Here is a 16,390-nt window from a genome sequence, read left to right as displayed (position 1 = left end):
GTCTCAACCTTTAAGAGTAGACTTAAAACTTTCCTTTTTGATAAAGCTTACAGTTAGAGCTGGATCAGATCTGAACCAGCTCTTAGTCATGCTGCTATAGGTTTAGACTGCTGGGGGGAACTGACACACAGGGCTCCTGTTTCCCTCTTTTTCTGTCAGTCTAACTTCTTATCTTACTGTCCTGTTATAGTTACTGACCATACATCTCTCTGGGAGGCTCTGAGTTTGTCTTGTAGGTTCCTGGGGATCGGTGAAGTAGATGGCCTGCTGCTGTGCTCCTGTCCGTCACCAGCAGCTACGGCTTTGGATTGTTGCCGGGAATGGCCTGCTGGTTTCACTTTAACTGTCGCCACAGCGCCAAACTTCAGACTGCGTCTGTTTCTCTCTCTCTCCCTTTCTGTGTGTGTGTGTGTGTGTGTGCGTGTGTGTGTGTATCCCTACCCCCCCCCCCCCCCATTCTCTCTCCCACTCTCTCTCCTCTATCTGTCTCTCTAACCCCAACACAGTCGAGACAGATGTCTGTCGAACATGAGTCTGGTTCTGTCCCAGGTTTCTGCCCGTTAAAGGGAAGTTTTTCCTTGCCATTGTAACTTGCTAAATGCTGCAAAATTCTTTACTCATGGTGGATTAAGATAAGATAAGACTCCTTATCTTGTCTTGATGTTGGGTTTCTGCTAATAACATTTTATTAACATTTACGGGTCTAGACCTGTAAATGTTTTTGTAAAGTGTCTTGAAATAACATTTGTTATGATTTGACGCTATATAAATAAAGATTGATTGATTGATTGATTGATTGATTGATTGAATGTTCCTGGCACGTCACTGGAAGAGTCTCCAGCCAGTCAGCAGCAGAAAGCACAATTAGTAGCATTGCTGGCAGAACACAAGGAGATATTTAGCATCAAAAGGGGTGACTCGCAAATGCACCTTCATCACGCATCAGATCAATACTGGAAATCATCCTCCACTGCGCCAGCGTGCCTACAGAACCTCACCAGAAAAAACAGAAAAAATTGATCAGCAGGTGGAAACCATTTTGGCTGATGGAGTCATAGAGGAAAGCTTCAGCCCCTGGGCCTCACCTGTATTCCTGGTGAGAAAGAAAAATGGTGAGTGGAGGTTTTGTATTGACTATCGTCGCCTGAACAGCATAACAGTGAAAGACTCGCACCCCCTTCCCAGGGTCGATGACACTCTGGATGCACTAGCAGGCTCCCAGTGGTTTAGTACACTGGATTTCTCTAATGGCTACTGGCAGGTGGAGGTCGCTGAGGAGGACAGAGAAAAGACCGCCTTCACGGCGGGCAGGGGCCTCTACCAGTGGAGGTCCATGCCGATGGGTCTCACCAATTCACCTGCAACGTTTCAGCGCATGATTGGAGCTGGTGCTCAGAGGGCTGCCTTGGCAGGTGTGCATGGTGTATCTGGACGATTTTTTGATATACAGCCCCACCTTTTAGGACCACCTCTGCAGTTTGAAGGAGGTCTTTTCCCGAATAGAGGCTGTAGGCCTCAGGCTGAATCCCAAAATGTGTTATCTAGCTCAAGATCATGTAGTGTTTCTTTGGCATGTTGTTTCTTGCCAGGGCCTACTGCCAGATCCTCGTAACACAGACAAGGTGAGGACCTAGCCAGTGGCTGCATTGTTTACATGTGAACTCAGCTGTTAGCAGCCTGTAGCATGTCAATGCTAACTGGTGTAAGGCCTGATGAAGATCCCATAAGGTGAGGAGAAGGAGGTGAGGACGACATGCTGGTTCTCAGGTGTGAGCTAAGAAGTGACGACATGGACCTGTCCTTCCATCCATCGTTATTGGGAACATTAAATCTGCCTCCACTAAGACGGACGAGCTAGCTGTGCTAATCCAGCAACAGAGGGAATACCAGAGGGCAGAGTAGCGTCATGCTATTCACAAACATGGCTGACGGAGGTAACATTAGACACCAACGCCACATTGGAAGAACTTCACATGCTGTGAGCAGACAGGATACATGAGACAGAGATGGAGAATGACTGAAGAAGCTCAGTCCTGGACCCTGTGGAGGTGGAAGCTGGCTGAACTGGACAATGATGGACAAGTTGTCATCATCTATTTTCTTATGGACCTTTTTGCACTTTCTTACTTTTGTTTTCTTGATTGCTGCTGTGACTTCAGTTTTGTTGTACTTGTAACAATGACGATAAAGTTCCATTCTATTCTATTCTATTCAAAATATTTCCAGTTCTTCAGTTTTTTCAGTGAGTACACTTCACTCTCCCAAACCCAGTAATCAACTAAACTTAAAATTCAAAAAAGGCATTTCATGCAATCTGTAATTATGATTGTCCACGGGATTCAAAGTCCATAATACTTACAAAAACATTTTGTTTCCTCCTCCGAAGATATGATAGTCCAAAAGGCTAAAAAATAGTCTCTTTCAAAAGACAAGCTTATCTGATGTGGTCGTTGAGTCACAGACAGATTCTAATGTTGTCGTTTGTCATTTCAGCTCGCCATCGCTCCACACCAGAAGGAAAAGGCAACTCAAAACATGGCCTGCATAAAAATAAGGTCAAACTTAAATACTCATAAGCATAATAAATTATCAAGTAAATTAAAAAAGTTAACAAATGATGAAATAAATAAAACATTGATAACAATTACTCGTCCATCTTTCTTCATTGATGTTTATAGCCCCACACTCCCCACGCCCCACTCCATCATCCTGTAAGTTCAATTAGCACGTTTAGGTTCAGAGTATAAGTTCAGTTACTCCACGTACTATCTACTAAGCTTTATCGATGCAGTAACTCAGATGTTTTGGTCTAGAGTCGAGTGTCTCAGGCTATCAAATGCGCCGTCTTGTGCCTACACTTCCTGATTCACGCTGAATCCAGGAACCTGATTGGTTAATACACTTACCACAAGACCTACAAATAACATGAGATCTAATGTAAAACGAGAATTAATACAGAATTTGAGAACAAATAAAGTAGAATCAAAGAACTGGCAATACCACTACCCTATGCACATTCACATTTACAAAGTGTACAAAATGGTGAGCTGGGTTACAACTGGCTTAGCCATGCCCATTTCCAGTTCCTTGTGCTCCCCCTGCCTGTTGGAAGAGAAATCAGATGGATCTCCACAGTTCATCATAGATTTCAGAGAGGTTAATGCTGTTAACATGCAGTCTATATTTGGGTTAAGGTCAGTATTCATATTTCTGGAACATTCAGAAAAACCTGTTTGCATATGTGAGCAAACAGAGTTCTTCCTGTTTCCATGATATCCCGATCAAAACAACAATGCATGGGCAGCATCTTGGTGCATGGACGTCATGATACAATGCGTGTCATCTCTGCTTCAACTTGCTGTATCCATAGCAACAACAACAACAGCAGCATGGTGGACTTCCTGCACCCAGAGGACCAAGATTCCTTGCGGACAGAACATACTCAAAACACAAATTAATGTTCCTTTCGAAGGGGATATCCCAATAGGTGTATACATGACCAAATGTTCGGGTTAGAAAAGGAGTACCCTAGGGGTGATTTTCATGTTTTTAAAAACCAGAATATGAGCACATTTGGTTTTTCAAAAGGGTTATTGGTGTTAACATTGCCTTTACCTGGTCATTGCTAGTATTCCAAATAAATAAGAGTTACTGACTGCATGTAAACACACTGACTGTTCTTGACTCTTACCCACTTCCTTGTATAGAAGACTGTGAAGATAACTGAAGAACAGCAAAGTTTGTAATCAAGTTAGATTTGGTCAAAGGTTACTGGCAGGTGCCTTTAACCAAGCCTGCACCTGAAATCTCACGTGGGCGGTCAGGGGAGGCAGTGCCTCCCCTCGGCAAACAAGAAATATATATATATATATATATATATATATATATATATATATATATATATATATATATATATATATATATATAATAACAATTCAGTCGTTCATATACAATTTGTCATGATTAAAAAATAAAAAAAGGAAATTGATGATTTGTAAACAAGAGGGAGGCTAACAGAGGGGACAGACAGCGTTTTGCGCTGGCTTCATGCTTGTAATGTGCGTCGGAGGCAGAGACCCCGAGAGAGAGAGAGACCGTTTACTTGAAATCACAACGTTTTGCAGGTTCGCGCATTCGTTTTAAGGTCTCACGTGGGCATTGATGAGGCACAACGCTTCTCCGCCTCTGCAGGTTGTAATATCGCACCCTCTTTAAGGTCTCGTGATAGTTTGTTAGTGCAGATGCTTAATAGAGTATACCGGAGGTGCCTGGCCTGTGTTCTTGTGTTGTTGAGATACAGATTATTTTTGTTCGTATTTTGCTCTTGCTCCTGTGATGTAAATCGTTTAGAAATGCATGTAAACGTATGTTTTGGGTTTTAATTGGTATTTTGTCTTGTTAACTCCGGGACTTCAGTCTGTCTCTGAACCGTAGATGGGAAAGCTGATCAACATTTATTTACTTGGCTCGTTGCTGGTAACCGATGTCTAGGAGTCCGGGCCAGAGGGACGGAAAAGACTAAAGAGGAGGAAAAAAAGGTGCACCTTGTGCACAACCGCACATTTATTGAGGAAACAAAGACCAAAATAATGTACTCCCGCCCCACAAACACCATGCATGCACTCAGACCGTCTCTCCTTCTGCTATGTCACACGCACACACACAGTACAGACTGTCACTGCGTTAAAGGGGCAGGGCTGGCCAGTAACAGTTTGTTTTAGCAAATGTGAGCAGTGCACCGTATATGTAACACACACATATAGAAATTTCAACTTTAGCTGGCTGCCTGCCTCCCTCGTCATGGACCTCACCGCACGTTACTGACTGTTACGGTGTTTGGCATGTGTAATGCACCTGTAACCTTTCAGAGGTTAGTGAGTGTTGTTTTGGCAGGGATTGAAAATTGTAATGCCTACTTAGATGACCTCATTGTTTACATCACCACCAGTGATCTGCAGGCTCGCTGACGCGTCACTCACTCTGAATCTGGCCAAATGTGACCAAATCAGGCCACTGTAACATATTTCGGCTGACAGGTGGGCCAGGGCCAGGTACATCTCCTAAAGGGCGAGATCACTCCAATTGTAGAGTTTCCTTTTCCCTCCACCTGGAGATCACTAAGACGTTTCCTAAGTATGGCTGGTTATGACAGAAATTTCAGTAGAAAAAATTTGTGTGTTGTGAAGCCTTGGACAAACCTAAAAACAAACATCATATAGTGCATGAAGCATTCACTGAAGGTTGGATGCATTAAAGAGGGTGCAGCAGGGAAGATAGCATCATATGTGTGCCTGTGTGTGCCTACATTGAAAAGAGCCATTATACATCCATTTCCCATAAAAGACCTCTTCCTGTGCTAATGAGAATCAGAGCAAAAAGACTCTCATTCACAAACACTTACACACACACACACACACACACACACACACACACACACACACACACAGACACACACACACACACACACACACACACACACACACACACACACACACACACACACACACACACACACACACACACAAGTAGCCTACATTATTGAATCAACTCTGTTCTGTCATTGTGAAACAAACCTTACATGTTAATGAGGGTGTGTGCTGTGCTGCACTACTTGGTACAAAACAAGAATGTGCCACTACCAGCTGATTTTAACCTTGCTCTATTTGGTGCTGTGTCCCACTCCACCTCCATCACCACACCTTTCAGGAGGGATCCTCCAATGATCAGCAGCTTTTCGTGTGTAGGCGTGAGCTCAGGTGTGTCGTCTCCCCCACCTGTCACACAGACACTCTTTCTATGGAGAGTGATACATCTATTCATCTCCACTCTCATGTCGAAGCATTTCTTTTTGACTACAGCCACAGTCCCACCCTCTGAGATAACATCATCCACAGCATCAGCCACAGGCTCCCACTCTTTATCCTTTCTGGCCTTAGTAATGCCCACACTGTGCCCAGAATTAAGACTCTGTGTGTCCACCTCACCTATCAACACTTCCACCTATCACTGACTGAAGTTTCTTCTGTTGGCTCGTTTCCCCTCTTGGTCCATCGTGAAGTTGGTATCTTTAAATATTCATCGAGGGCATTCATCTTGTATAGGCGCCGTCTCAGGGTCCACAAGGGTTCAAATGGTCAAAGCAATTCTGAAAGATAAGAAGATCTAAGACTCCTAATTTAAAAACCTTTAAAAGGACCTTCAAACCATTCCTAAGACACACAGAGAGCCAACTCAATAATCTCAAACTGCTGAAGTAAGTGCCCACTTTCTGGTCTTGGTCAGCACACGTGCTGCTGATTTCTTTAAAACGTGTAAACCTGAGATGTTTCTTTTTGGAAGGGCAGAAAGCAGGGCGTTACCATAGTCAATAGGACTGGAGATAAAAGCATGCATTAGCATCTCTGTGTTAGCACTGGAGAAACAGGGGTGGACTCTGGCTCTGTTCTTCAAATGATCAAATCCTGTTTTTGCTACATGTTCAATGTGTGGAATAAAGTCGAACTGAGTCAAACATGACACCCAGATTTTTGACCTAAAGGATTTAGTTTCAGTGTATGTCATTTTGATACAAGTTTCTCTCCCTGAGCCTTGTGATCATAATTATAATATAATTCAAACCTCAGTCTTGTCCTGGTTGCACTGTAGGAAGTTTTCAGCCATCCAGGATTGAATTTAGAAAAACGTCTAAAAAGAGCATCCACTGGCCCAATGCAATCAGGAGATATGGATATGTACAGCTGTGTGTCATCAGCATAGTTGTGAAAAATGAGGCCATGTTTCCTGAGAACATTTCCCAGTGGGAGTATGTACAAGTTAAAAAGTTCAGGGCCTAAACTTGAGCCTTGAGGCACACCACAGTCAATTCCATGGATCCTTGAGGAGCATGTGTTCAAACTTATCAGAACTTTTCTGTCTGTGAGATAAGAACTAAACCATTAGAGGGCAGGACCAGAGAGGCCCACCAAGTGTCTGAGCCTGTTTAAAAGAATCCTGTGATCTACTGTATCAAAAGCAGCGCTCACATCCAGTAGGACAAGGTACTGTACTGTGTACTCTGTACTGTAGTTGGTCCTAAATCCAGATTGAAATTTCTCAAAGATAGTATGCCTCTTGAAAAAATCCTTCTGCCGAAAAAAACGTTTTTTTTTTCTATAATGTAGCTTAAAAATGGTAAGATAGACACTGGTCTGTAGTTACTCAGAACATTAGGATCCCACTTGTTCCTCTTTAGAAGAGGTCTGACGACTGGTGTTATAAGGGCAGTAGTAAAATCCCCCGTCTGTGGGGAACAGTTCACTATATACAAGAACTTACCTTCAAAGGATCCATAAAAAGTTTTAAAAAGTGATGTGGGAACTGGGTCTAAAAGGCAGGTTGTTGGTTTGACTCTGGAGAAAACTCTCCCAGGCATCTGAGCATCAACCAGGACCAAACTGTACAGTGTTTCCTCAGGTAAAAACAAGTTTTCTAATGTATTAAAACTGTTTTTAATTGGATCAAATGAGGGAACTTCTAAAACCAGTTTGACCCCTGAAGTGGTCTACAAAGTCTTTACTAAGGGAGTCTGTGGAGTGATTTGATCTCTGTTAAAAACATGCTGGATTCAAAGATCAACAGCACTGAAGAGGAATGACACATGGCTGTGTGGAAGCTCCTGGGTGAAGCTCTTCCATTAAAAAGCTTTTTCTTGGTAAACTTTGGAGCCACCACAGAGGATGTGCTGAGGAGTAAACTGCTTTGTTTGGAGGAGAAAATGGATTTACCCACAGTGTGCTAATGGTTGAGCTTGATGCCATTTAGAGGAAGGAAAAAAGCTTTTGTTCTAGGTGTGGCCTGCCCTCTTCCACATCAAGGCAGTGATGTGTAAAGTCAGAATCTTGCAGAGAGTCTGAGGGACAGGGATCCTGAGTGACTGGAGACGTTCCACAGTCAGGATGTGTGCAGGGTTCCTCTTTCTGCTCCTCCTCACAGGTAAGCTGGCTCTCTTGTCTTTGAAGCATGCTGCTGTGGAGCTCTACACTTTGATTCCAACTATTCACAAACATTCATGCAGAGTTGATTTCATTGAAGCAAAGTGTTGATGGTGTGTCAGTGAGCTGTGAGCTCTGTGAGCAGGAAAAGCATTGATTGTTGAAAAGAGGGGATGCATATGCAAAGATAGAATGTTTCAATCAGAAGCTGATCATGCTTTCTGTGTCAGGTGGAAGCAGCTCCAACCACACACAGCCTCCTGATGCTGAAGGCCTCTACAACCAGAGCCACTTGGAGGGTGTGTAGAAAGGGATTTTGTTTCTCAGTGGGATGCTAACAGCTGTAGAATGCCCAACGTCACAATGCAGCTGTTTTTAAGACTTATTTAAAGTCACGCTGCATTTCTTCAAAGCTCCACATTTTCTGATTGGAGTTTCCTGTCTTCAAAGACTTCCATGTTTGGATTAAAGATGTATTTAAGGATGTCACCCTGGGTTGAACATTGAACATTGTGAAAAAACAAAATTACCCCTGGAGGGACAATAAAAGCTCTAAACTCTGAACTGAAATGAACGAGGAAGATTTGTCTTGGCTGCAATAGTATGGAGAGAATATTGTTTCTATGTTATTCATTTAAAAAGAATAGATTTGAAACCAAAAAAGAGATTTGAAACCAAAAAAGAGATTTGAAACCAAAAAAGATATTTGTAAGCAAAAGAGAATAAGTGAGAAATTTAAAAACAAAAGTAGAGATCAAAATACAACAGGTTGCAATTGAAAAACAAAAAACAAAAACAAAAACAAAAAACAAAACAGCCGGTGTAGGTTCAAACTGTCCAAACTGTTTGGACCTGAGTGAAAATGAACGCGAACCCTACCAGCCTAAAAATCAAACGATGGATCATTTTCACATGTGGGGAAAGCATTTTAGCTCACAGAAGCTTTGAGCTCTGTGCTAACAGCTAGCAGCCATGCTACAGCAGCTGGCTGAGCCTTGTGGAGCCAGGGCTCGGTTCTTGTTAACAGCTTGGTGCAGACCTCTCAGTCAGTTGGTGAAGCAGTGGTCTGATGAGCTTGACGTCCGTGACATGTCCCGTTATGCGCGACTATGCTCAACAAAGTTGTGATGATAAAAAAACACCTAATCATGTGTTGATAGAGTGCGAAAAGTCAATTAAAAAATTAAAAACAATGTTAGCCTAGGGTGGGGAGAGCAGGCTTATAATACACTGGGGGAAACCCTGTACTGTTGTACTGTGTAGAAACAATCACACCGCGTGTACCGTGGAACAAAATGTTTTAATCACTCACTAACTTAGCTAACATTACTATACTCAGGCCGTGACTGGCAGAGACAGCCATGCTAATTAGCGTGCTTGCAGCAGTAGGGCATTATAATTCATAATATTGTCTTGTTGTTGTTGTTGTTGTTGAAAGTGTACGGCGGGTGTAGCCAGAGGCTATCAACTTAACTCCAGGCATTGTGTAAGAGGGAAGTGGTATGTCCTCCGTTTTTTTTTTTTTTTTCAATTGCAACCTGTTTTATTTAATCTCAACTTTTTTTTAATTTCTCACTTATTCTCTTTTGCTTACAAATGTCTTTTCTTTTTTTGCTTCAAATCTATTCTTTTTGATTGAATAATATAGGAACAAAATTCTCTCCATACAATAGGGTTTTAAATGTAACATCAGTCCAGTCCTTGGAGGAAAACAGTAAAAGCTGCTCCTGATCTGTGGACCATGCATGATGACAGTGTGCAGCAGATGATCTGATGAACTTTCACTGATTGAATACATAAACATGGAAATAATGACAGAATAAAAAACTTGTGCACTCTTTCTGTGTCAGGTGAAAGCAGCTCCAATCAAACTCAGTCTCCTGATGATCAGAACTCAAGGGGAGGTAAGGACCTTTGTTTGTTTGTTTGTTTGTCTGTTAAAGTGAATGATAAATGGAGGTTATTGTTGCCAGATTGGTGCAGACTATATTATAGGTCTACGTCGTCTTGTTTGTTTCATAGCTGCTTAGTTTGCTCTCATATCAAATTGCCTGTTTGACCAAACGTGGTTTCTGATTGGCTGGTAGCAGTTGGATAGTCTCACTGACACCACACACATAATGCAACAATAAATCACTCATTCATCTGAACCAGATCAAAAGAAAAGATCCACAGGAGTGGAAATGACTTTCAATGGCATAAGGATGGAAATACAACCTGAGGCATAGCGCGTTTCCCTGTAGACAGACAGACGGGCAGACAGACAGACAGACAGTTTTTTTTTTTTTTTTGAACTCCACTTTATTTGCTGCTCATACACAAGTTACCCAACTAATTCAGTTCAACTCAAAATTATTATTTCAACAAACTTTCTGTCTAAATATTGAATAAATAAATAAATAAATAAATAAATAAATAAATAAATAAATAAATAAATAAATAATTAAATAAAAACATCATAGTTTTAGCACATTCCCAAACTTCAGGTCACCATCTGCCACATCACTCAAAATGCCCTTAAAGCACAACATGGTCCTGAAAGAGTCCAGGTCTTCTGACTGTCTATGAAAGCTGAGGTCAAGGTTGAACCTGGACCTGATGAGACCCTCACACAGTGACTGCAGAGATGTTCTCTATGGAGGACTAAAATTGCCAAAATGAAAGACATGAATACACCATTTATAAAATTATTAATTAACTAATTAACTAAATAATTGTGTCAATAATTATGTATAACTAAGGATAAATCAATGAAATAATTTATTTAATATATAATTATTTGATTAATTATAAAAGTGTTATGGGATACTTAAAGAAATATTAAATGTTTCATAATTTATTTAAAATCAATAATTTGTCCAATGTAAACCTAAATTGAATTATAAGTGATTACTCATTTAAATAATTATTGAACAGTGGCGTGGCGTGGAGATTTTTTTTGAGGAAGCCAAGTGAGACAAAGCCTGTTATCTGGTTATCTGTATTTTTTTTTTAGGGAGTGGGGTACATAAAAGGCTATGTTGCAGTTTGTATCGCTATTTCATGTAACGGACCTGTTAGAGTGCCCAGAGAGCGCTCGTTTTACTTACTTTGAACACCGACACACGCCCTTTTGCTCTCCCACCCTCACTCACTCATTCACACATGTACATTGTCCTCTTGACTTAGCTTAAACATCTTATTAATTCATTCAACCGCCCACTTAGACACACAACCGGCCGCTTCATGCACACTGCTAATGTGCCAACCTCCCTGATTTCATTCAGTGGCTCGATGATGACGATACTGTGATTTGATTGGTTTGAGGCCAAAGACGTGGTGGCTTCCCTTGGCACAGTCTTGGTCAATAACAGATGAGCAGTGTCATGACCACGGCCTCATCTGATTGGTTAATCATTCTTGTTTTTTTTCACCAAGGGATGCCAACTCAGCTTGGCTTCCTTGCGGACAACAGCGTGCAGTATCGTATTTTCACCACGCATTCGCCACAGAACATTTACGAGGGCGCTGTTTTACACATTGTAAAATGCTCAATAACTAGAGGAGAGGGATAAGGAAGAGATGACGGTGACAAAACACAGAAGAAGTATCGAAACTGTTAAAAAGGAATATTTTCATTAAATCACAGCTACAGTCTAAAAAAAGAGAGGAAGCATGGCTTCCCTTGGCCTCCGGGAGAAAACGCCACTGTTATTGAATTATTCATATAAAAATTCCATGGTTACCGCTCAGCAGTACATCATGAATTCACTTTATCTGTCACTCTCACCCATCAACTCAGTGGGCAGGACTTATGCTGGTCGAGTCACAATCATGACTTTGGTCTGCAGGCTTGCCGGACTCGGTGGTCCCCTGTCAAAGAAACTAACAGAGCAGCTCTCACTGAAGGTCTGCTTCAGAGTGTTTGCTAACATAGAAGAAGTTCTCCATTGCTTCCCTCATACTGGGTGGCAAGACCAGAGCCCCCTTCCTCCTGCCTCCTCTTAATTCAATAAATAATTCAACAGTTAATTAAATGAGTAACTATTAATAATTAAATTTAGGTTTACATTAGACACATGAAAATTTTAAATAATTAATGACACTTTCAATAATTATTTAAATATTTCATAACACTTATATTTAATCAATCAATAATTATATATACTTGATTATGTATTAATTTATTTCCAATATTTACTAATAATTGACACAATTAATGATTTGATTAATTAGTTATTTATTTGATTAACGATTTATTTATATATTTCACTTTGGCACTTTTAGTCCTCCAGAGTTCTCGGCCCCCTTCACCTTCCTCCTCCGGCTTACATACACCCCCATCTTAGCTTGGCCCAGCACAAAGTTTAGCACTTGACTCTTCTCTTTGTTTTGGCGGGTGTGTTTAAAACCACAGATAAAAAGCTCTTGAGTAATAACCTCAGTCAAAGCAGTAAAAACACTTTTTTAACACCCTTGTAAAAATAGAAACAGAGCAGACAAACAGGTGCAGAATGGACAGTGATCATTAACAGCAGGATTTACCCCACAAAGGGCTCTAATTTTGTGGCGCAGCACAGGGGGCGCAAGCCTGGCGCACCCTGCGCAGTGCTAATTTTGTGTGGTGCACCGCCGTGCGCTGCCAGTTTGACAATTTGGTAGATGGTCTGCACAGAGATGGGTGTGACTGCATGCCAGGGGGAGTTGACGGCGCACCAGGGGGAGGTGTCAGCATATTTATGTTGGCGCAGTGACAATTTCGTGCCAAAAACAGTGCAGAAAGTGAGCTGAAAGCTCGCCAGCTCCAACCTGGTCTATTCTACAGCTGTAATTTGGTTACAGGCGCACATGTGCGCACATGTCAACAAAGCCTCAGAGGCAGGTTTCCAGAGTGTCAGGCACATTTTGATGCAGTAAACAATCACACCAATCACTATTTAATGTAACCATCTGAACCAGCATAAACATTTCTATCTATATCAACTGTCCCTTCACATCTGATTTCAGATTAAGGCCGTTTGTCATAATGGAAATTTAACCTGACGGCAGCTGGAAGTTTGATGCACATCTTACAGTTAAACAATAAACAGCCTTAACATCTGATACTGAGTATATATCTGGCTTCTCTCATTTCATGTAATTCAAAGAAAAGAGGGAGAGAAAAGACGAAGAAAAAAGAGACAAAATAAATGTATGTCACTTTGGATTTACCCGTGATTTCCCATATTTCTCTGTTTTAGTTTTTATTTTTAACATGATCTAAAAAGATGGAGTACATTATTATAAGGAGGATGAGGCGGAGACACCGGGAGAGTATACAGTATATCACCAAAGATTCTGCTATTTGGCGATGACAAACCTGGAGTGAAGGTGGATCAAAAGTATTCTGAATGGATAAAGCCAGCTGTGTAACTGTCTCTTCATTTTGTACTCCTATTAATGACAAAGGAATAGATTACATCTGTCCCGGGAGCTGGCCCACACAGTGACGCGCTTCGTGTCCTCCGATGCGCCCCACTGTCCATTCTCCTGCTGCAGGGACAGCGGCTCTGACAGTCCCCGCTACCGGGTCTTTCCAGCACACTTTCCGTGGTGCTGGGGATCAGTCAGACCAATCAGACGCTGCGCCTCGGCCGCAGCGCATTTAAAGGCGTGGAGAGGCGCTCATTTGATTGGTGAAAACAGCGCTCGGCTGTGTTAAACCCACTCACAGCTTTTGTCCTCCCTCTCTGCCATTTGTGCGGAGGGAGGCGTGGACGTGCTCCTCTGCGCCTCTCTGCGCCTTCAGTGAGCCTCTCTTGGCACTGCAGGAAACTTGCAAAGTGCGCTGGTCACGCCCTGTCCGCACGGCGAAGGCCGGCGCAAGGCAGTTCCCCCTGCACTTGTGCCTGGTCTACGAAATTAGAGCCCATGGTCTGTTGATATTTAATTCTCTTTACTTTACATAAGCTTCTCCATCATCTAAACGTATCTCTTATAGAGTTACTGTATTGCTTAAATCAGGGATTCCTAACCTTTTTGACCAAGGGGCCCAACCTTTTGAGCACAGAGGGGCCCAGAGCCCAGAGCCCGGGGCCTATTACCATATTTACACCGAACTGGTAAACTTACTCCTGATTTCATTTGTATTTAATGACTATATTTGGTGTATTTCAAACTGTGTTTAATGACATGAAACCATGTGCTCATCACATAGATATTTATTAATCAAAAATAAAACAGCACATAATACTACATGCTGAAAAGGCTGGAACTGGTCTTGCTGCCATAGAACAGGCCTAAAGTCAGGCTTAGTTACACAAAAATCAATATTTCTCAAATTTACAAAAACAAAATAGCGGAGACTCATAAAAATGATGAAAACGGTGATAAGAGGTGATAAAGTAGATACATTAAAACATTTAATTCTTAAATTAATAAACTGTCAATAAAATTGCAGTAAAGTGCAAACTAAAATACAGTTTTGAAACCTGCAAATTAATTTAAAAAAGTGCTTCAACAGCACATTTTTGAGTGGCAAGACAAGAAGGTAATCTTCAACCTTGTCCCAGCAATACCGTACAAATACCAGAAGCAGTGCTGCATTTGTGACGTCAGAGGACTCTTCTAGTTGCAATGAGAAAAACGGGCTAGTTTTGAGCCTTTCAAGAAAAGCTGATTCTGGATATCTGTGGCCATGTCCAAGATTCAGTGACTTACTGTGTGGTTTGAGAGTGGAATGGTCAGTGACTTTTTCACAGCAGCCTCTCCGATCATCTCACAGCACATATCCACAGCGGCTGGCAAAACCTACTCCTCTGCAATGGTGAATGCTTTTTTACTCCATGCCACCCATCTGGCTACGAGGTAGCTTGCTTTCAAAGCAAATTTCGAGTTGCCAGTCAGTGACACAAATGACCTTTTCTGCATCTGTAGCCCATTTTCCTTTCTCATGAAAAATTCCACCGGCTTTCCTACGAGCGTTGGATGTTTGGTTTCTAGATGGCGTCTCAGTTGTGACGGCTTCAGTGCTCCGTTTGATAGTGTTAGCCCACACTCAACACATTGAGCCCTAGGCTCTGCCTCGTTGCCTCCATCACGAAGCTGTACTTGATAAAGTCAGGATTGTACTTGCGCAGAAATGTAGCCTTCTGGTGGGGGTATGTATCCATTTCAGGAACAACAGTGATTTGTCTGTTCCATTATCCTGTTTATAAAACACGTTACCATGAAGAAAACCTGCACTCTGTTTATTCTGTGTGCTGTTAAGAAGCTAATATGGATCTCTTTTCTGGTATAATGCGTAATTGTTAGATTATTTATGAATTATTTAGCCTTTATCTAGAGCCCATGTAATCGTGAACTCTGAAGCTTATTAATATAACCCAACTTATTGTGTCTCAGGAAGATATTATTTATCAGTCAGTTTTCTGTATTAATCCTCTGTTATATTGATTTGATGATGGTTGTGTGCAGTGTTTTGTGCTTTAAACTCACAGCGAACACTTTTTAATCCCAGCTCCATGATCTGTTTCTGAACGATCCTCAGTGTGTCTTCAGCTAGTTTTTTCACTCATTAAATTCTGTTGTGTTTGTAAAGTTTCATGTAGAGCAGTCTGAGCCGCTGCAGCGTCCAACCAGAGTAATATTCAATATGGGGGCGTGTCTGTCATTGAAAAGACTTCCACAAGGCCTGCTCTCGTGTTTCCTCGACCATAGCTCCTCCAATCAGTCTCCTCCATCCTCTCTCCTCTGAGCACAATTATCGCTTTAGGGCAGTCTTCAAAATGGCGATTTAGAAAGTATTTCCTGTGCCACAGAGGAGAGAGGAGAGAGGATGAAGTTATCGCTTTGAGACACACCCATTGCCTCACCCTCAGAGAAAGTGAGAGGTTGCTCAGAGTTCCTGTTTTGTAGTGTTTCCTAGTGCCTTCTCAGGCAGTTTCTAAATTGTAGACTCTGGGTCTTGTTTCTATCCCAGCTCTTTCCGTCAAGCAAACCTTGCCATCTTTAGTATTTCTTTTTTTTATCTGGAGGGTTTCTTGCTTAGTTTTTGTTCATCTGCTTGGCAGTGGTGGTTTTATTCCTCATCTTTCTGACCTGTGTTTTTGTTGTCCTAGTCAGCTTAATCAGCTTTTTTCCCTCCACCCCGTTAGTAACTTGTGATCTTAGGGCTCACTTCTCTGTCTATTCTTCATTAAAGCTGCGGTTTTCTAAATCAACTCTCCGCTTAAGGTTTTTTTGAGAGTGCCATTTTCTAAATATAATCGGACAGTTTTCTTCTGTTGATGTTCTGCACAACCAATGACACCACAGTTGATGGTGATTGACAGACTCACAAATATGACGCCTAATATTGCAATCACCCCCTGGTGGCTTGCTGCAGTACAGGTTATATGAGCCTGTTAACTGTCAAATGGTAAAAATAACATAAATGTGGAATGGAAATGAATGTATCAAAT

At 41.7% G+C, this 16,390-nt stretch overlaps 1 protein-coding gene across 2 annotated transcripts in view; it reads left to right on the top strand.

Moving 5' to 3' along the window:
• The first annotated feature begins 7,849 nt into the window (after positions 1 to 7,849).
• Positions 7,850 to 16,390, top strand: part of LOC141808229 (5-hydroxytryptamine receptor 3A-like) — a 33,467-nt gene continuing 24,926 nt past the window's right edge. For both annotated transcript variants that reach the window (XM_074694714.1, XM_074694713.1), the window contains exons 1-3: positions 7,850 to 7,971; positions 8,201 to 8,269; positions 9,821 to 9,874. In XM_074694714.1, the coding sequence (XP_074550815.1) occupies positions 7,935 to 7,971; positions 8,201 to 8,269; positions 9,821 to 9,874 (160 nt within the window). In that variant the 5' untranslated portion in view covers positions 7,850 to 7,934. The remainder of the gene's footprint in view (positions 7,972 to 8,200; positions 8,270 to 9,820; positions 9,875 to 16,390) is intronic.

This window comes from Halichoeres trimaculatus, unplaced genomic scaffold (genome assembly GCF_033239565.1).
Source record: "Halichoeres trimaculatus isolate MK-OKI-2021-1 unplaced genomic scaffold, fHalTri1.1 fHalTri1_scaffold_19, whole genome shotgun sequence".
NCBI lineage: Eukaryota > Metazoa > Chordata > Actinopteri > Labriformes > Labridae > Halichoeres > Halichoeres trimaculatus.
Note: the sequence above shows the minus strand (reverse complement) of the source record. Positions and strands in the feature narration are given on the sequence as shown.